The 20,017-nt window shown below is 40.0% G+C and overlaps 3 protein-coding genes across 9 annotated transcripts in view; 2 read left to right on the forward strand and 1 right to left on the reverse strand.

Moving 5' to 3' along the window:
- phc2b (polyhomeotic homolog 2b (Drosophila)) overlaps positions 1-4,130 on the forward strand; it is a 29,222-nt gene extending 25,092 nt beyond the window's left edge. For all 3 annotated transcript variants that reach the window (XM_058631646.1, XM_058631645.1, XM_058631644.1), the window contains exons 11-15: positions 506-635; positions 1,269-1,374; positions 1,467-1,581; positions 2,540-2,864; positions 3,615-4,130. In XM_058631646.1, the coding sequence (XP_058487629.1) occupies positions 506-635; positions 1,269-1,374; positions 1,467-1,581; positions 2,540-2,864; positions 3,615-3,769 (831 nt within the window). In that variant the 3' untranslated portion in view covers positions 3,770-4,130. The remainder of the gene's footprint in view (positions 1-505; positions 636-1,268; positions 1,375-1,466; positions 1,582-2,539; positions 2,865-3,614) is intronic.
- Positions 4,131-6,652: 2,522 nt separating this feature from the next.
- On the forward strand, positions 6,653-15,153 carry LOC131460829 (T-complex protein 11-like protein 1). Its single transcript, XM_058631653.1, has 10 exons — positions 6,653-6,837; positions 7,319-7,409; positions 8,203-8,332; positions 8,414-8,534; positions 9,716-9,936; positions 10,150-10,286; positions 10,524-10,705; positions 11,431-11,612; positions 12,052-12,224; positions 13,221-15,153. The coding sequence occupies exons 2-10, from the start codon at positions 7,331-7,333 to the stop codon at positions 13,451-13,453; spliced, it is 1,458 nt and encodes a 485-aa protein (XP_058487636.1). The 5' UTR covers positions 6,653-6,837; positions 7,319-7,330; the 3' UTR covers positions 13,454-15,153.
- anks1ab (ankyrin repeat and sterile alpha motif domain containing 1Ab) overlaps positions 14,272-20,017 on the reverse strand; it is a 42,403-nt gene continuing 36,657 nt past the window's right edge. For 3 of the 5 annotated variants that reach the window (XM_058631648.1, XM_058631647.1, XM_058631651.1), the window contains 2 exons: positions 19,351-19,448; positions 14,272-15,776 (listed from right to left, as the gene is read on the reverse strand). In XM_058631648.1, coding sequence (XP_058487631.1) covers positions 15,695-15,776; positions 19,351-19,448 — 180 coding nt within the window. In that variant the 3' untranslated portion in view covers positions 14,272-15,694. The remainder of the gene's footprint in view (positions 15,777-19,350; positions 19,449-20,017) is intronic. The other 2 variants (XM_058631650.1, XM_058631649.1) reach the window with 1 other exon arrangement.

The following is a 20,017-nucleotide window of genomic DNA, read 5'->3' on the forward strand; positions in this document are numbered from 1 at the left end:
AGTCATTAAAAATCAAGAGTGTTCAATTCAATATTTTGTTAACCTGTAGCAGAAGGACACAAAGTGATTTCTAGACTCCTTCTGCCTCCCTCTGGACATTTTGTGTAAATGCTGACAATATACTTGTTTTGGACAAATTATTTTTAACATGAATGGTAAATTATCTGTTAAAAAAGTGACCGTAGGCTGGAAGAGACAATTAATGACAATGATTTTTCGATACTCCTTTTAAAAAATATGTATTTAAAAAATAAAATTATATATATAAATATATATTTAAAAAAAAAAAAAAAATATATATATATATATATAATTTTATCATATATATATATATATACATACATACATATGAATGATAAGTGTTGTTGCTATAATATTGTTCAGATGGATGTGGTCCAACTACATTACAGTTTGTCTTAGTTGCTTTTGTGTTTTTTTTAGTTGTCGACTTTGTAATGTTGTCGTGACATGTTGATACATTTGTATGTTTTCTACTGGACACCAGGTGGAGCGGCTGCCCATTCTCATCAACAGCCCAAAGAAACTGGACCGTCAGCTCTCCTCAGATCCTGACAAAACTCCAGTCAGCAACGCAGCAAACAGCGACTCTGAGCCGGAGGACATGAACCTGACAGGTGGGCCAAAACAAATGTGACTCGTACAATTGGTTGTTTGATGTCAGTTTATAGTGGTCGTAAAGAAAGCGAGGATCCTCCACTGCAAATTTAACAATTTCTTTTTTATTATCATTTATAAAATGCTAAATGACAAATGTTTATCCACAACACAATGACAAGCACACTACTCTGTTCTCAGGACTCATGGATTGCATTAGATTTAAGAGATATATGATTAACTATATATGAGTAATTTATAAGGATTACGGAAGAGTCTACATAAGTCAAACCACTTGGTTTTTCACATTGAAGGCTTATCACTGCCTTCACAATGAAGTAGAACACATGCAGAATGTGTTCCATCAACAGTTTTTACCACATAAGCTTACTGTTGGTAATAAATAAAGGTCTTGGAAAAAGTAACAGTCTGCAGTGTTACAAATTTACTGAGTCAGAAACACAAAAGTTCTTGGTTGATTGTTTGTAGCTTAATATACAACTTACATGACACAGAAAGCAACTATCTATCTAAAGAATGACCCCATAAACATCCAAATTGAATGTTGTCATTAGCATCCACATGATGCAGGTCAGAATATGATGTGTGATATTAGTGTTTGTCTCATGTTTATGCCGTTTCCTTTTTGACAGAAAAAGAACTAGAACCAAAGCTGACATGTGAATACTGTGGCTGGGTCGACTTTGCCTACACCTTCAAGGCCTCTAAAAGATTCTGTTCCATGGTTTGTGCAAAGAGGTGAATCACATTTTAGTTTTTATTGAAACAGCTTAGCTGCCCCCCCCCCCCCTCCGTAAATAACAGCCCTAACAATGGACCTTTGTGAACAGGTACAACGTGGGTTGCACAAAGAGGATAGGCCTTTTCCGTCCGGAGAGGAGTAAACCAACCAATCGCTGGCGAAGAAAAGCTCAGGGTCGTTCCAGTATAGAAGCAAAGAAGCAGGTACACAAAAACACACATGAAACACCTGAATCGTCCTAACTCCAACCCTCACCTCACCTTAACTTAAACTTTATCATAACCTGAATTTAAAGACATCTTAACCCTCAAAGAGCTTCCTGGAACACAAGTCCCCATTAATCGTGTGTATTCTGTTTGAAATCCCCACTGAGATAGAAAAAACAAGCATATAGAGAGAGCACACACACCCACACCATGTACTATACAAAACATCCTCATCAACACTTTACCTTCCATTACATTCTGCCTCTAGTGCACATTTTATACCCTACACTTTTCATGCTTCATGCCTTTTAATTAACTGGTGCAGTATTTGTGCCGGGGCCTGATTATCTCCCTCTGCCTTTAAAGGGTCACAATTACGTGCTCCATGATCCTTGTCAACCTTTATTGATGACCAGCAAAACTGGTGGATTGTCTTTATGTTTTTTGTGTCTAGGCCTCCGACATAATTCCCCTCTCTATTCTTTCAGTTAAGCCTGAAATGACACACTACAATATGAAATATTGAATCGTGACTTTTTTGCCTCAAGAACAATCTTTTTAGTTGAGTTATATAATGGCTTAAAGGTTGGGTGTGAAATCTCCAGTCGGGGGGTTTTACGATTGGATCAATAGTGAGATTTATTATACAGATGGTTCAGTGTTATGACAGATAAATAGTACGGGCTTTGTCATCAATCCGATATCCCATCAAGTCAGCAGTGATCAGCCATCAATACTCAAAAACGTTTATTTTTATATTTTAATTTTAAAATGACACAAGTTGTGATTGTGAAATCATCCCTAATGTCATTATAACTGATCCCAGCAGTGACCCTTTGTCACGGAGAACATGCTCTCAGATACTGTCTAGATTGTGTTCATGTCATAATGGTGAGGTATTCATTTCTTGGTCAGGAGGGAGCTCAACCAACCAACTCAACGTTTCCCTTTTCAGAAGCTGTCCCCCTGCCCGCAGCAGACTCAAGCTGGTTCCTTATCCTCACCACATCCCTCACAGCCCAGTCAGGAGGAGTCCAGCCCGTGTTCGGACATGTCCAGCTACGAGGAGCCACCATCTCCTCTGTCAGCAGCCAGCTCAGGTCCTCCAGCTCCTACCCCAGCCCCTGCTCAGGTCCCTGTACGAAGGCAGCCGAGTAGAGCCTCAGACCAGGAGGGCTCCTGTGGGAGAGATGCACCCTCACTCAGTCAGCATTTTGTATCAAGCGACCCTACCAGGTGGAATGTGGAGGAAGTTTACGAGTTCATCCGTTCACTGCCAGGTCAGTGGAGTAATCAAAATCCTTTTTTTTAATTATAATTTCTTTATTATTTTCAGAACAGGGCCATACATTCAGACATTAAAATTGTCTTTGGTTACTTCAGTCACTTCAGTCAGTCAAAATAAATAAATAAGACTTTTTATTATATTGCTATAAAATAAAGATAAAAACATTTTATTTATGTATTTAACATACGTGTAAAAGAGAAGTAAAAGAAAATATAAAGGGAAAGAGTACATACTTTTAAATTTAAAATGTATGTATATAGATGTATATATGTATGTACAGTATGTGTGTGTGTATATATATATATATATATATATATATATATACACCCACACACAAAAATAAACAATTCAATAGAATCAATAAATGAAAGAAACTAAAATGAATAAGTATGACATATAACAAGAACTGCACTGCTGTGTGATGAGTGATCCAAATGTCATGACCGAAATAAACATATAAATAAATAAATAAATAACCACTCCACCACATAGAACCATAAGACCGAATTTATATAATACTCCATATTGACCATACAGGTCTTAATGGGATTCCTAACCATCTCAAATGTCTTTTTGCTTGGTTGATATCTCGGTTCCTCTAAGTGTAGTACACTGCTCAATTCTCTGAGCCACATTTCAAGGGTGGGAAAATTTCTCCACTTTCCAGTTCTGAAGTAGTCTATTGTGGATCCTTTTTACCCATTAACTGCAGTGTATACTTCTTTCTCCCTTGTTCATGCAGGTTGTCAGGAGATAGCAGATGAGTTTCGGTCTCAGGAGATTGACGGACAGGCCTTGCTCCTTTTAAAGGAGGACCACCTCATGAGCACCATGAACATTAAACTGGGGCCTGCACTCAAGATCTTTGCACGCATCAACATGCTTAAAGACTCATAGCAGCTCTTGTGTGTGTGTGTGTGTGTGTGCTTGTGTGTGTGTGTGTGTGTGTGTGCGTGTGCAAAGGTCGGCGTGTAAAACCTTCATTGTAGCACTGACAGCACAGAGTATTGACTGCACTATGACCCTGTCTTCTCTGTTCCCTTTGATCCAGGATCCCTTTTGCTGGATTTGACCCACATTTCCAGCTCAATAAACCATGTTATTATTTAAACCTGGCTACTGGAACTGATAGTGGTCTCACAATGAGCACTTGAAAACGTTACCTTTTTTTATGGTTAAACCATTATAAGTACAATATTAATTGCTATTGAATGTCACAGAAACACCAGCATCTCGGACTAAAACAAAACTTTGTCCACCATGTCGTCCTGCCCTTTATTTTCTCTACAAGGTGTTGCCTGTACACTGTAGTCACAATTAATCTCTTTAAACGCGTTGCTTATGGTACGATGCGCATAGCATATTACTTTTTGCGACACATTTTTACAGTTAAGATGCTTAAATAAGTTAAAATATGATTAATAATAATGTCAAATTTGAGCAAAGCGCTTGTCCTTGTTATGCATCAGTGTACAAGGTACAGTTTATAAAATGCAATAACATTTATTGCAGAAGTAGCTGGATCTCCCTCACCTCAACCTTTCCTTCCAGGTGTGTTGGAGTAGCCTTCAATTGGTATCACAACTCAAAGATGTTTAAGTTGTTAATTGGGCTATTGTATAAACATGGTGGTATGAAATGGCAACCTCTGCAGCTGACCTGGCTCCTGATCTAAATATAAAGGCTAATTTTGGGGAAACGGAAATGAACAATTCATACAATAATTATTTTTATCTTCAATTTCAAGCAGTTGAAAATAATTTCACCTAAATTTGACTCACTGGACCTTTTTAACAAAGTGAAACTCTTAAAAAGAATAAGCAGAACTCCTTCAACAGCGTTGCTTTCAAGTGCCTTGCTGTGTATGCATTTTACATTTTTATATCGGACCATAAGAGAGGAAAAATTATGATAAGAGCAGCACATAACAGGTGAAGGTTACCATGGTACTGTAATTTAATGTGTATGTAACTTAGGGCAGTTAACTCACTGGAGGAATAAGAGTCTGACAGAACAAGCAGTGCCAAAATGCATTAGCTGTTGTGATGGGGTTGGGTCATGCTGCAGCACAGTCATTGGTGAATTGTGGCATTGAAACACTCGAGTGAAGTCTGGATTTGTTACTTTATTATTAGACAGTGTTGTTGGGAGACATGGCTGTGTGTGTGTGTGTGAGGGGGGGGGCTTTCATTTTAGACTCAAATACAAAGCTGGACTGAAAAGGAATGATTTAAGCAGCTTGTTTGTGACATCAATTTGTCTTTCATGAGAAACATGACATTTTTCACCTGCAGATTCACTTACGTATTTTTTCCTTTTAAAAAATGATTTACGAAGACATGACATTGATTTTTTTTCTGTTTCACAGGACACTAAATTATCTTGGGAGCAGATTTGCTTCGCTCTGCAGAACTCTGCTTTTGGCACTTATTTTTCTTTTCCATTTCCTTTAATGTCTTGAGGCACCTCTGTGCTCATGCATGCAGTAATTCAATAAAGTTTATATGTACATAGCATCTTAAGTAAGGAGAGATAATGGTAAGTGTTAAAATTACATTTTTTAAGTTATCCTTGTTATTTTAAAACATAAATGTAATGGTGTTTAATATTTTGAAATATGCAAATATATAAATATGGCCTGGGGAGTTTTTTTAAAATGTTTTTTCTATTGAAAATATGATCATATCTATTTGTGATTGTGATGAAAGGTCAACTTTTTAGATAATGCTTTGTTCAATGCTCATATTTAACAAAACAGTTTGTACACAACATTTTGCAATTATAAATAATTTGCAGTACATTTATGTCTCTTGACATTTTTTTCAGTATGACTGTTTGGATTAAGGATGGGAATCACAGGGTACCTCAAGATATGATGCATAGTCCATGATACCAATAATATCACAATACAGCGATTCTGCAATAATCAATATATAGCAAGACAATCATAGTGATACATCACAATATCTGTCTAACTGAAGTTAACAAAATGTCCTTGAAAAGTTAAAAGTGCAGGATTTCTCTCTTTATTCACGATATAGAGAACAAAGTGCATAAAGTATTGAACATGGATGGGGTATCTCTTAACGTAGCTTTCTCCGCCATTATCCTGCTGTAAACTCCCTCTGCCCTGGCGTATTGATTATCGTAAAGGACGATTTTTTTTTTTTTTTTTTGTCCTACCCCTAGTTTGTAAGTGGAATAACATTTTTGCATTTGACAAATTGATACATTTTAAAATGAACCAATTTACAAAACGTGACCACATAATCAAATTAACTATATACCTTACAATATTGTGCAGTGTTTCAGAGATGTATAACATATATTATTTTACAGATACTGTGAAAGAACATGTATATGAACATGTAGGTAACTGACCACCACAGGAAGTACAAAGGTATTCGGTTCTGTTGCTTCTAAACTATTAGAAGTTACTAGTTTGTTGGAGGAACACGGACACATCATTGTGTCTCATACAATGGAATATTTATACAAACGCCGTGGCCTTTTACTTCTTTACTTACCCGGAAACACGCGAAGAATGAACTAGAACAACTGAGTTTTTCAAAAGCAGCGACACGGTGGGGGCGGGGCGAAGAGGAGCAGACTCTGACGCGGCCATTGTTTTGATTCAAGAATGGAGCGGACCACCACAAACTACCACATTTGTAAGTGTTTTGTTCCCTAACTAGCAAACTTCCAGTTATTAAACATGTTTACACTTCACACGATGTGTACCGAGCAATAAATGGTTCTACCATATGCTGGAAAGTTGTCGGACTGTTTATTTCCCATTCCTACATTTCCCCCGTGTGTCTGCGAGAATGGTTTAGCCTGGGTTTAAACCTTCATGTTTGTGGATTTTAAACCGAACAATTTTACAGTGACTTGTATTTTAGTCCTCAGCGTTTAATTCTTCATATTTGGACTCAGTGAATGATCTAACTTTTGAAAGAACACAGGTATGTTTTGTTATTTGTTTTTTTTTCCCATTTAATAAACTTAATTCTCTCAACAATATACTTTTACACTTCTTATTTACATTTATTATGTTTTTATATAGATTCATTTTATGAACGGTTATTTTGCTCGACAAACGACTTCAGTAATTTATTCTTTATCAAAATATGTGTGTGATTATTTTTGCTGTTGTATGAACTAATTGATTAGAGCACTTTATGAGCATATCCTTTAAACTTTACTTCATACAATATAGGGCTCATAGTTATTTTATTAGTAATGCTTATCTATTATTCGCTGTACAAATTATTGACTTGATCAATTCGTTTTGTGCAATACAGTATGGTAACAAATGCAGAATTTCTCAGAGCTTGACAAATCAAATGCCATCTTTTAATGTCAAACAAGTAAAAAAAGCAGGAAGATCGAATTGTGTTGAAAGTGTTGATGTGTTTGTTAATCACAGTGTGTTTAAATGTTTAGACTCTTGTAGTCATGTCAAATCAAGGAGACAAGGTGGCTGATGATTTCCCCACTGACATGCCCTGTCTGGAAAAACTGGACTCTCCTACAGGTATGTAGCTTTATTATTGTGACAGTTATACAGTGACAGTTCTTTGGCACACTCAGGAACCATTAGTGATTGAATAATTACCACCTGATGCTTTGAGTCTGAGACTGAAACCCACCAGTGTGTTCACACAGGACCTTTAAATAAATTAGTGACTGGTTTGTATAAATGTAATTTATTAACACGTGTAATTACCCTGGTTTTAAGGCGCCAAGTAAATTAGGTACAACCTTTTTCCCTTTGTGTGTGGTACTTTTTGTTACAGTAGGTATGATGGAGCTCCAAGCCTATTTTATGTGATGAAGCCCTTTGATTTTTATGTCATGTCATGTAAAGTGTTCTTTAAAAATCATATTAGAAGAATAGGTGAAGTGGAAAAGGAATAATTAAGGATAACTAGACCGGCAAGCAGAACTCGCATACATGTGTCAGAATAATGGATTATTTCTCGTGCATTGTTCATATCCTTCTATATTGTACTTCCACACATGTGGAAATGCATTGTTTATTATTTATTATCTTAATCTTTATTGTCGTTGCTGCTGTGACAATGTAAATTTCCCCACTGTGGGACTAATAAAGGAATATCTTATCTTAATTATTACAGCCTATTGAAACCAGAGTCATGTCCGGTTCGCTCTCCACAGTGATTTAAACTGTCCAACAATACATTTCCTATTTTTTTCAGTGTTACTGTTTTGGGGCATGTTCAGCAAACAGTAGTGATTGAATTATTACCACTGTGGCACTTTTAATTATTTGTGTATGTGTGTGTGTGTCCTCTCTGTGGTGTCAGGGAGCCCACCCACGGCCTCATTATCCAGTCTGATGGAGCTGGGAAATTGTGTTTCCAACTTGAGCCTCGCACACGAGATAATAGTGAACAGTGACCTCTGCTTCACCCCCAGGATGCCTCGCACAGACAGGCAAGAAAAAAAACTCTCCGCATCAACTAAATGGTCGTGATTTTGTCCAAAATAATTTGTCATCTTCCTTCCTCTCTGTAGTCTGGAGGGCAGAGTGACACAGATCGTTCACAGAGCGTTCTGGGACAGTCTCCAGGAGCAGCTGAACAGTCACCCTCCCAACTACACTCATGCTGTCATTCTGCTGCAGGAGGTCAAGACTGTAAGTCAGGCTTTCAATCATCCCCCTCAACACAGAACCTTAGATGGCATTAACAAGTCTAAAAACAAAATCAAAGTGGTTCTGACATTACATTTAATATACTGGGTTCACTATTAACAATGGTGAAGCCAGTATGTCCACAAAACACATTTTCTGCCTGAGGGCTGCGACACATGTGGACACACAGCGAGCTTCAGCTATAATTTGGAAACGGTGGATGTCACCAAACCTACAAAAGCCTCATTATCCTTTTCAAAAGCATCTTCAGGGGAGAAGAAACACGGGTTTCCAGTGGAGATGCATTGAAATATAAATGAGTGAAAGTTGGACAAAACAGCCAACGATAGCTAATGACTCCTCTCTCTCATATAGATCAGTGATTGATATTTAAATGTTTTTACGGCCTGTTATTGTCAGCTTGTCTTCTCCTCACATCTTCACTTTCAATCTCAGCCTTTTACTGACGATGCGAAATTAACCAAATGACACAGACGGTGGGACAATGTGTTGATGTGTGTGCGTATAAATTCAGCTTCTGTGTTGCAGAAATGTTGTCATCTCTGCTACGATTCAGTGTTTTGAAGTTTCCTGATAAGAAAATAGGGAGAGCAAACCTCTTTAATACGAATTATCTTCTCTGTGTGCAATCTTCACTTCAAACTGTGCAAAACAGGAATAATGAAGGATCTTTAGGAGGGCTCCCTCTCCGTGTTCTCCACGGCCTCACGTTCCTCATGTGGTTTTCACCGGAGTCATGCTGTTTGAGATCATAGACTCCACCGTGCCCAACAGAGAAAACACGACGGCAGACGATGCAATTTTCCCTGTAGTCGTTATCCCTCACGCATTCCACCAACGGATAGATTCATTTCCCCACTTATCTTTGCAATCTTCCTTTTTCGCTGTATCCTCCTCACATCTCACCACATCCGATTTGAATGAATCGGACGAGAAATAAAAAAATGGTTTGTTTTTTAATGTCATTTTTCGAGGGTTCAATTACACATTAACATGTATTTTAACTGAAGTATTTCACTGACGGCAATTTAAAGTACGTACCATATCATTAGACTGAACTTCTTTCTCTCTCTTTGTGTGAAGAGGTATGAAATGGACTCTTTAATCTGAGAAAAATAAACTGGTACTTCCTGTATGTTCATGTTCACGTGTCCTACCATCAGATGCTTCAGTCCCTGCTTCTGCCTGGTCACGTCAGACTGAGATCTCAGTTGGACGAGGTCCTTGACATGGATCTGATAAACCAGGAGGTCAACCATGGCATTCTGGACCTTCCCAGACTGGCCGAGTACATCACCAACACCATGGGGTCTTTGTGTGCACCAGTGCGTGACGCGGAGGTCCGAGTGCTGAGAGAACTCAAGGAGCCTGTGGAACTCCTGAGGTGAGGAGCAGATCAAATGTCTGACTGGTTATTTCACCCACGTCTGATCTTGATCATGTAAAATTCTGTTTATACTTCCACTCTTCATGCTCAAACATATCATGAAAAGACATTTATTCCTCAAAATGTTTGTTGTCTTTTCACTTACACTTTATTTTCATTTTGATTTTTATGTACTTTGCAATTTATACACTTACACTTCTCTTCCTTCAGGAACATCTTCCGTGTCTTGGAGCTGATGAAGACGGACATGGTTAATTTCACCATCCAGAGTTTGAGGCCTCACCTGCTGCAGCAGGCCGTGAACTATGAGAGGGTGAAATTCCAGCAGATTCTGGACAAGCAGCCGGGTGAGTGTCACAATAATGTCACTTTGGTGTGTTTAAATCTCTGTCCTCACTGCTAATGTGTGAGTGATCGTACAGGTGAATTTGTAAATGTATGACTTATGAGCACTGGTCATTCCAGTCTTCATTTCAATCAATTAACTTCACTTTTTTCTGTTGCTCCAAACAAATATACATCTATGTAACCGAAATGGGTTTGTATTTACTGTCTTGTGGCTTTGCTATTTTCCTTATTTTCAGATTTTCTGGACAAAACCACTGCCTGGCTTGAGGCAGCAGTGGCAGAGGAGGCGTCTATCATCAGAGCTCAGTGCGATTCTTCTGCTCCTGAAAGCCGAGGTCTCGTCAGCGCCACCGCCGCCCTCAACCGGGCGTATATGCGTCTGCTAAACTGCGACCCACAGGACGAGAAATATCCAGAGGTTGGCCGCATCGCACCACGCTTTTTATGATTTGACTGATCTTTAATTGATCACTGTGGAATATTCTGTCTCAGTGATACTATAAAATAACTTTTTGATTAACAGTAGGGATGGGCATTCCATGCAGAAACACTATTCAAAAGTCGTATCTCTTAATTTCAATAGGAAAGGCCGAGGTAACCTCTGACAACATCGCTGACAAACTATAAATAATGTGCTATCTTGATATACAAACCACATTTTTAAATAGAAAATGACTAATTTTGCAGTCTGCGTTCTGTGACACAGAACAGAAACTATTTCTAGTTTTTGCTTCTTCAGAGTTCTGTAGACGTCTCACGATCGCTCTCTAAGTCCCTCCTCCGTCTTGCAGTCGTTCCCTTGTCGTCTGATCTGATGTTGAATACAATACAGTTGTTTCTATGAAAAGCGGGGAAATTGCCTTTTACGTCAATGTAATAGTCGCACACACTAGGAAGGAATTGCATTTACACCTGTTTCCATTGTAAGTTTACGCTCAGTGTTCCTGTTGGTTTGGTCATGACAAAAACCCACATTCGGCTTATTTCTTTGAACTTTATTCATTTGTCCATTCGACTACTTTGTCGCAAAACATTTGTTCATTTACTCTAACGAATGACTGAATGAATGTCCGGATAGCTGATGTTTTTTTCTTTGGAGAAATTAAGCGCATGACATGTGACCCTGATCTAACCTCTCCACAGACTGCCCTGATGGACCGATCCCGCCTGGATGCTCTGTGTCAGCGGCTCCGCATGCTGGTGGTGGAGGCGTCCGTGTTGCTCCTGACTAATGCTCAGTGCGGGGACGCCGTTTTCTCCCTGCAGGGGTTTGTAGGTAAACTCAGGCAGACCATCGCTGCCGTGCTGGAGGGCAGTCACACCAGGTAAGAGGAGGATGTGGTGACGCGTGTACTCGCTGTCAAGGAGAACAGGTGATTTGGGAGAAGGGGAAAACCAAAGGAGGTGACAGGAGCCAAGAAGCCTGTCAGAGCAGCTTCCAGCTAACCTCATTCTTTCTGTACAAGAGCAGCCCAGTCATGATTAGTGGATAGATGTGAGACAGCAGCTTGTGATATTCAAGGTCTCTTCACACTCCGGTCAGAACTGCAATATAATGGCGCACAGGCCACTTCTTCCCTGATCACCTTTATTAAAATGTGATTTCATTTCCATCTACGCCTCTTGTGAGAGACGCGGATGTTATTAGAGCCTTATTTATTGACTTCTGTGAGTCCCAGAACTCAACGTGGCTGATAAATTGCCTGTGACCTAATCTACATCTAATGAAGGTAATTTGTCTAATGGCATTTTCTGGCGCTGCAGGGAGGCTGACCTGAAGGGGGCGCTGCTGGGGCTCGGGGAGACGGTGCTGCAGCAGGTGAATGGAGCGCTGAGCAGCCGGGGAGAAGCAGAGCTGCCGCTGCAGAGGCAGGATCTGCTGAGGGGACAAATATCTGACCTGTGGAAGCACAACAACACTGTCCGCACACTCATAGGTCAGCAGAGGAGAGCGACGAGGCTCCATACACGATTCACTCACGCTCACGTGGAAGCAAATGCTACAAAGCCACATTTTACATTTAGATTCCCATGTATTTATTGCTGAGCTGTTGTCACTGCATTTATTTAAGTTTAAGATTTGCCTTTAGATTATAGTTTAGTGTCATTGTATCAATTCATTTCTTTTATCCACAAATGCGGCTTCATTTTACTACTTTATTATTTATTTTTTTGTAGTGTATTACACTGAACATCTGCGGATCTTCACATGTGAGGAGCTCGAGTTTGGCATTGTTGTATTGTAGGAGAAAAGTGCAGAGGAATAAGATGACGGGATACAAATTAGCATGACAAAAATCCTGCACACTGCACAATTTACATTTGGCAATAATACATTTATATGCAATGTTTCTGTGCTAGACTGCAAACAGATTTAGTAATGCACATTGGACAGTGTGTAGGATTTTTGTTTTGATTGAAATGACACTGAAATGACCATTTTTTTTATTGCTTTTTATTTTTGCCCATGCAAAAATATCTCCCCACATTAGATTTAAGTGTTTGATGTTTGAACTCACGTATGGACCAGATAACTTGATAAGTTTTCACCTCATTTAAAGCTGCAGTGCATAACATTTGGTCATTTTTTTGTTACATTATTTGTATTCTGCGTCCTTTATCTTATAGCTGACTAAAAGTTACACACTACAGTTTTGAGATGACAAAAAATCTGGTTAATTGCAACAACAAAAAAACTTCCAAGCTTAAAACTTCATTTTGGTTAGAAATAGTGTATTTTATTTTGTGCAGCTTCATTCACATAAAGATTTTCCCATTTTGTCAGAAGAAACACATGTTATAATGTCATTGAGTTTTGGTTTATCTCTGTCCACACATGGTTGTTTTTAAAATCAAAAGCGTGCTGCTGCAGAAAGCTGACTTTTCCCCCCTCTGTCTCCCTCCTCCTCTCCTCTCCTCTCGATCAAACACAGGAGAAAGGGTAGAGGGCTTCCTCCGGGCGACGCTGCAGGGAGGCTCTGCTAAAGGGAGTGTACAGTTGGCCGGTCCTCTGAGGCTGGTGAGCACCGAGCTCACTGAGCTGGGGACGGCGTTTGGGCGAATTGTCCACTTCAATCGATCCGTCTTCGGCCCCTTCTACGCACCAATCCTCAGGAAACTCATGTTCTCGCCTGGAGAGGCCAAGCCCGGCGAAGACTCACGCTAGGGTGATGCCAACCTCAAGTGTCCTTTTACATAAGCTGCCGTGTGGCATCAAACATGTAACTTTAATGTAAATACAGTGAGCGAGAATGTATAAAGCAAACCCAGTGGTGAGATGTTACAACAACAACAACAAAAAAAAAAGCAGATTATTAGATATAGATATATATTATTATTATTATTACAGTTTGGTAAAACACAGGTACTTAATTATTACAGAACATTTTAACAACCAAACATTAGATTGTGTGAAAGCAAAGACAGGAGTAACAGTGAATAAGAAAATGCCGCAGGAGTGGAAAAACTAGTCAAGATAGAACTATGAATCTGAAATTGTCTGTCTGGGTTTGTCAGGTTTAACTCACTCGTCCTCAGGAATAGCAGAGTACCAAAGACTAAGTTTGTAAATAATACTGAAGATGTTATATGTAGCTGCATTCTAATCTTCATGCTGTAGAACTTAACCAACACATTATGCACTTTTTTGCTCTCTTTTACATTTTTTTTGTTGTTTTTTTTCCCCCACAAACCAAAAATATACTCTTTTGTTTCCCCCACAATAGTCATCATTAGTGAGGGTAAGTGAGCATTTTGATACGGTTGAATATCTGTGCTGTCGTCTGCTGTAAATGCACAACCTAAAGTACTGGTTTCCATTCATTTCTAATACAATGTGAAAAATCGTCAGGAGTCACATATAAACTGGACTTGCTTGAGTAAAGTTGATGACATTTTATTTCACGTCTTAGCCAAGAGGCGCGTACAGTTCTTCAGAATTTACTCCCAATTGACTCAGTGTATGTTGTAAAATCCTCACAGAAAGCCTGTAACTTATAAGAAGTGTCTGCTCTGTGTCACATCACAAGAACGTAACAGTTACGCAGAGTCACCCTGAATGTTTTCACATTGTACTGAAACAGAGTCGGTCACCAGTGGATTCTTTTAACTTGAGTCAAAACACACGTCGTTTGCAGATCTAATTTGTATTCATACTGAAAAAAGCCACCTGTGGTCTTTCACTTTCACAGAGCTAAGCATTTAAAAACCTGCAGTTTTGAAAACATCTTCCTCTCTATGTTCCTTGTTTCAAAAATAGAACGGAAGGAACAGATCGAGCAAAGTTGGTGTGAATTTCAGGGCAACTCGATATGACACAACATGTGATACAACAAAACCATGATAAAGCAACTCTGTGACAATCCATATATGGCTAAATCATATCATCATCATCATCAGTCTATATATCTGAAGGACACAAAATGTCCCCAAAAAAAGATAAACGTCACATTCCCCTCACCACAGAGAGACAGCTGTGAGCATAATTGAAGGGAAAATCTGTATAAATTGGATTAATTTTTAATGCAAATATTGATATTCGACATAATAATATATCAGGAGTCACAGTGATTATGTATTGCTGTGTCAATATTTTGTCCAACCGCTAATATGAAAGTCTAGGTGACGTAAGACTTGTTTTCATATTTAGATTTAGTTATTTGGTTCGAGCTTTTGAGGATACTGGAAACTTTGATGCTTAGCTCTGTGACTTGAATGCAACATAATACTGGTCCAAGCCTCACTGATCACTATTTAAAGGCGAAACAAGAAGAGTATAAGCAGTATAACACTTTTGTTACAGTTGTCATTTGAATATTTCTCTTCTTTTTATCACTCAACCATAAAACAAAATCAGTGTTGACAACAGACGTGAGAGGGCTTCTTTTGTCATTGTCTTATTTAATATCATTAATATAATATTGCTTTGAAATTTGAGACAGGATCACATTTTCATTTACAAACCATACTTTGTCCACAAACATAGGCAAAGCATTGTATGCTGGTACAGTTTCTGCGTTTTGTCACTTTTCTCTTCGTCCTTTAATAATCTGCAATTGACCTGAATCAATAGAAATGCTCATTAATGGTCTACAGTGCTCTAAACATTACAGTACCTACATGGCAAGATCTGAGAGTCTCATGGAGGCCAGGAAAGACGCTTGACCTTTTCTCAAGACAGGAGTGAAACACCTGGTCCTGTGTAGCCAGTGATGTCGGACAACAGGTCGCCTTCGGTGTGTGTTTGTGTGTGTGTGTTGGGGTTTGCATCGGGGCAGTGGAGGAGCAGGGTTTAAACAGAGTGAGATCTAAATGTCAGTGTAGCGCTGGTTGGCCTTGCACGTTGCATAAGTCTTACCTCTCTTTCTCTCTCTTTTTTTTTTTTTCCCCCACTGCTCTGCCCTCTAACTCAAAACACGCAAACACACTCACATGGGCTGCTCCCCTTCAACTCACAGCTTGGTATCCGGAAACTTGAACGCTGGGGTGAGCTACACAAGGAAAACACCAATGTTAAAAAAAAGACTGATACATGCACAGCCAATATCATGCCACCAAAACTTGCTCGAAATAGCTGCTCCTCATTAAAGTGTAATGCTTTTCCATTATGCATCCATACTAGAGCAGGTCGTCTTGGTGACACACAAAATGGAAGAACATACATGACAAAAGTGTAATGACGATGGGGGCGAGGGGGAAGGGGGGGGATGAAACGCCGTGTCCTTGTGTAACATAGAGGGGGAGAACATAAAAAGCGGATGAGTGAGAGGAGACGAGACACTGCCACAGTACATACAACGACTGCTCAGGCCAAGTGCATCAAAGGGTACGAGGAAACACAAAGAGGAAACACTGCCAACATGCATCGTCACTGGAAGCTAACAGTCAGAACAGAGTGGCAATGATTCAGCCACGGTACACATCTCAACAGTCTCCAGACACGGCGGCGTCTGGAGAGGCAACTCGCAAACCTCGTGTCACCGACGGCACACACACACAGACAAGGACAGTGGCCAGTGATGTAAACGGTAACGGCCCCCAAAAGACAACTCCCATGAGGACAGACGGAAACAAGGCAAACAGCACGCACAGCAGGGACAAACCCACAGATATGCATCGACTCCACAACCAGCATTTCTCAGTCACAGTGCAGGAAGATTCTTCAACAGAAAAAATAATAATAAACAAATAAATAAATTAAAAAAAAATTAAAAAAAGTGTCACGTTCTCAGCATAACAAATCCATTGGCATTAACATCACACCAGAGCAACGTTTACACTCTACACTTTATATGTTGTGGAATTAAAACTGCTCACCGCCTTTTTATTTTCCTGTGACATACTTTGCGTGTGCGTGTATCTAATTCTGAATTGGCGTGAAGCAGGATAGCTCCCCGTGTAATCACTATAATAGGATGCAGTGTTGGGAAATGTGTGCCAAATTGGGCTTGAGGCTTGTTATTACACTTGGGTTAAATAAAATCTTATTGAGGATGTTCTTTTCTTGTTTAGATAACCTAAGTTGTGAAATGTTAATACACTTTTCCTCTGGTCGTATTAATGCCGGGATCCCTGCGTGATCCCTTCTTAAGTATTTCCATCAGCCCCCGTCTATCAAAAAGTATCACAAAATCCACTAATTTCCTATTTGCATCTTAAGAAGAAGGGGGGGGGGAACAAGGTATTAAAAGGGTTAGTGCCATGTATTAACACAGTGTTTTCTTTTAAATAGACAAGGAGAAGAAGAAGAAGCAGATTGTGAATTGCAGTCTCTCGGTGCTACGGTGAATGCTGAGAGGCACAGGGCAGTACAAGACCAGAGCCAAAGACTTTACCATCCAAAGAGAAACGTCGTCCCAGCCAGTCATTGTCACTTTAATACACCAGGAAATCAGAAGTGTTTTCTGTTGTTTTTTTTGTTTTTTAAGTCTTGTACAAGAAGGGGAAGGCGTGCAGTTGTCAAGTGAAGGACAGGGGGAAGGTGGAGGCTTTTTTTTTTCTTTTCTGGATTATAGATAAACCGAAATGAAGTAAGGCTGTTGTCCTTGGTAAAAGTGCCGTCGTCCTCCTGCGGGTGTGTTGCTAGCAGGGTTCAGTAATTCTTGGGTTTGTTTGAGTTCAGACATCAGAGATAAATCCATGACCCATCCATCGTGTTGTGATCATGAGTACTGTACAAATGAGTTTTTTGAAGAAAAAAAAAACAAAAAGGGGGAAAAAAGAAAGGGTCGTTTGCTGCATGTTGCTATTTTGTCCTTGACTGATCATTTGTCCTTGTCGTGCAATCATTCCCATGCTAGCAAAGCAGCCTCCTCACAGAGCCTCACAGTGGTAGATGCCTGGTAAGACAGGACAGGCTACAGATGGAGAAAGGGAGGGGGGGAAAAAATCATGTCTTGAGGCAAAAACCTCCCCCAAAAAATCAAGTAAACCAGTAAATAAATAAAAAGGAAAGGAAATCAAACTAATAACGTTAATATTGTACAAACACAGATCAATGAAGGTCTGCTGAAGGAAAAGTTTATGATTTGGGGGGGAAATGCTCATTTGCTTTCTTGCACAGAATTAAAGGAAACTTTTGATAACTCTTGCGCACTTAGACCACAGATATGAAACTACAGTTTGCAGCCGGTTAACTTATCTTAGTTACATAACAAAGTAACAAAATCTCAACAAAAAACCTGCGAAACTCAACATTTAACTTGTTATTTCTCTTGTGTTCGAGCTCACTAAATCTTACTGTAGGAAACATAGACTGTGTATAAGTCTTCTGGTTTGAAAAGTGAAGCCCTGGCAGTAAGACGAGAGTAACCGTTAGCCACCAGGAGGCGACTCCACAGGTTAAAAAAACAAAAAAACTCAGATTGAATGGAGGTCTATGGGAAAATTAGCCCATAGACATGACGCTTGATATACAGTGTCAGTAAATATTCTACTGAGAAGTTATTGGTCTCAATTTGTAGTTTCTGCTCTTCATCAAGAGCATATGATATCACCGGATGATAAATCACAGCATGTAAGAGTGGACACTAGTAGTGACTGACAGGTCATCCAATAAGTGCCCGTTTGCAGATGATGTCTTTGAATTTGTGCTTTCCGAAAACTGACACGGCGCCAGTCAAATCACAAATCTCAAAGGTTCAGAACAGGAGATTGTATCGCAACCAGAAGACTATGTGCACTTTTTAGACGTGGTCTATGAAAAATGAAACAAGTCATCATTTTACAGGAGGTTATATAGTGTTGACTAGGAAGAATATAGAAATATGCAGCCTCAGAGAGCTGCAGTCGCACAAACGGCTCCGAGCATAAACCTCCATATAAAGAAAACTGTTGTCATCTTTACTTTTATTTATTGACCTTTAGACAGCAGCCGCTTTATATGTGCCGCACAGACGTATCAATATTCTCTTTAACTCTCTGCAGGGAAGCAAAAGTAAAAGCTTTAGTTGTTGACAGACTGAGTTTAGATACAGAGCGAAATAAAAAAAAACGATCATGCTTGTTTTGCCTGTTCAAAAAAATTGTATTAATGTTAAAAAAAAAAGTAAGAAAGTCAAAGATGCAACCTCTGGGAGGTATGGAGGTTTTGGAGGCAGATGCAAGCTGTCAGGAGGAGGAGAAGGAGGAAGATGAGGAGGAGGAAGAAGAGGCAGCTTGGTTGAGAGAGCATGGCCACTGTAAAATGAGATCAGTCCGAGATCATCCGTTCCAGTGCTCTGCCATTGGCTGCAGCAGCAACAGGTGAGGGAGGCTGCCGGGGACGTTGGGGAGGCATAGGAGAGCCGCGGGAGTGTTTGTCATGGTGGGTGGGAGGTTGGCGTGGATTGCTGGGCAGGGACGGGACAGAGGAGGGTACGGGAGTGGGCAGCCCTGAGGGGTGCTATACCATCACAGTGAGAAGGCACGGGGCTTGCATGTATACATATACAGTATGTAGATATGTGTGTGTAAGAGAGAGATAAATGAAGAACCAGGGTAAAGATGAAAGTATGAGTGGGGTGCAATGGGGCAGCGGTTGGGTAGGGGGTGGGGGTCCGGCCTCAGAATATGGTGGTCTCGTACTTGGTGCTGACGGGGCGCCTGTTGGAGTCCCGATGGTCCAAGAGCCAGGAGGTGCTGCCCAGGGACTGCATGTCTGCATCCATCTCCAGGGGGTCGATCTGCCGGGGGGGAGGGAGGGAGGAAGGGGGGACGAGAGGAGGACGTGAGACGGGCAGCAGTGGAGGCCATATTGCGCCACACGGACACGTCCTCAGCTCACACACGTGCATGTGGATTAGAGGCAGACTCCAGTGATCATGGCATAATCACAGGGTTTAACCCACAACATGGATGATGTCTGACAGGAAATACACACGCAGCAGTGAAACCAAAACTAACGCCGTCTTAACATAATGCTGATTAGTACTGTTGTTCAAAAACAACACAAAACTACAGCAACATGAGCAGTCAATTCACACCACTTACGCTGATTGTTGTACTTTGTCGTAGCTAAAATTTGACGTTCCCTGAACGGCATGAATATGACACCTTTACTTCAGCATGTATTAATAAAAAGTTAAACAGTGATTACATCAAATAAAGAAGAAGATTAAAACCACCCAACAAAGGCCACTTAAACCTTCTTATTCATGACCGCATGGAATAAACCTCACTGGCTCAATTTAGCCAACAGTCCTCATTACGAGAAGGTTAATCACTCTTTCCCAAAAGTGTTTAACCACAGAAC

Source organism: Solea solea, chromosome 6 (genome assembly GCF_958295425.1).
Source record: "Solea solea chromosome 6, fSolSol10.1, whole genome shotgun sequence".
NCBI classification, from domain to species: Eukaryota; Metazoa; Chordata; class Actinopteri; order Pleuronectiformes; family Soleidae; genus Solea; species Solea solea.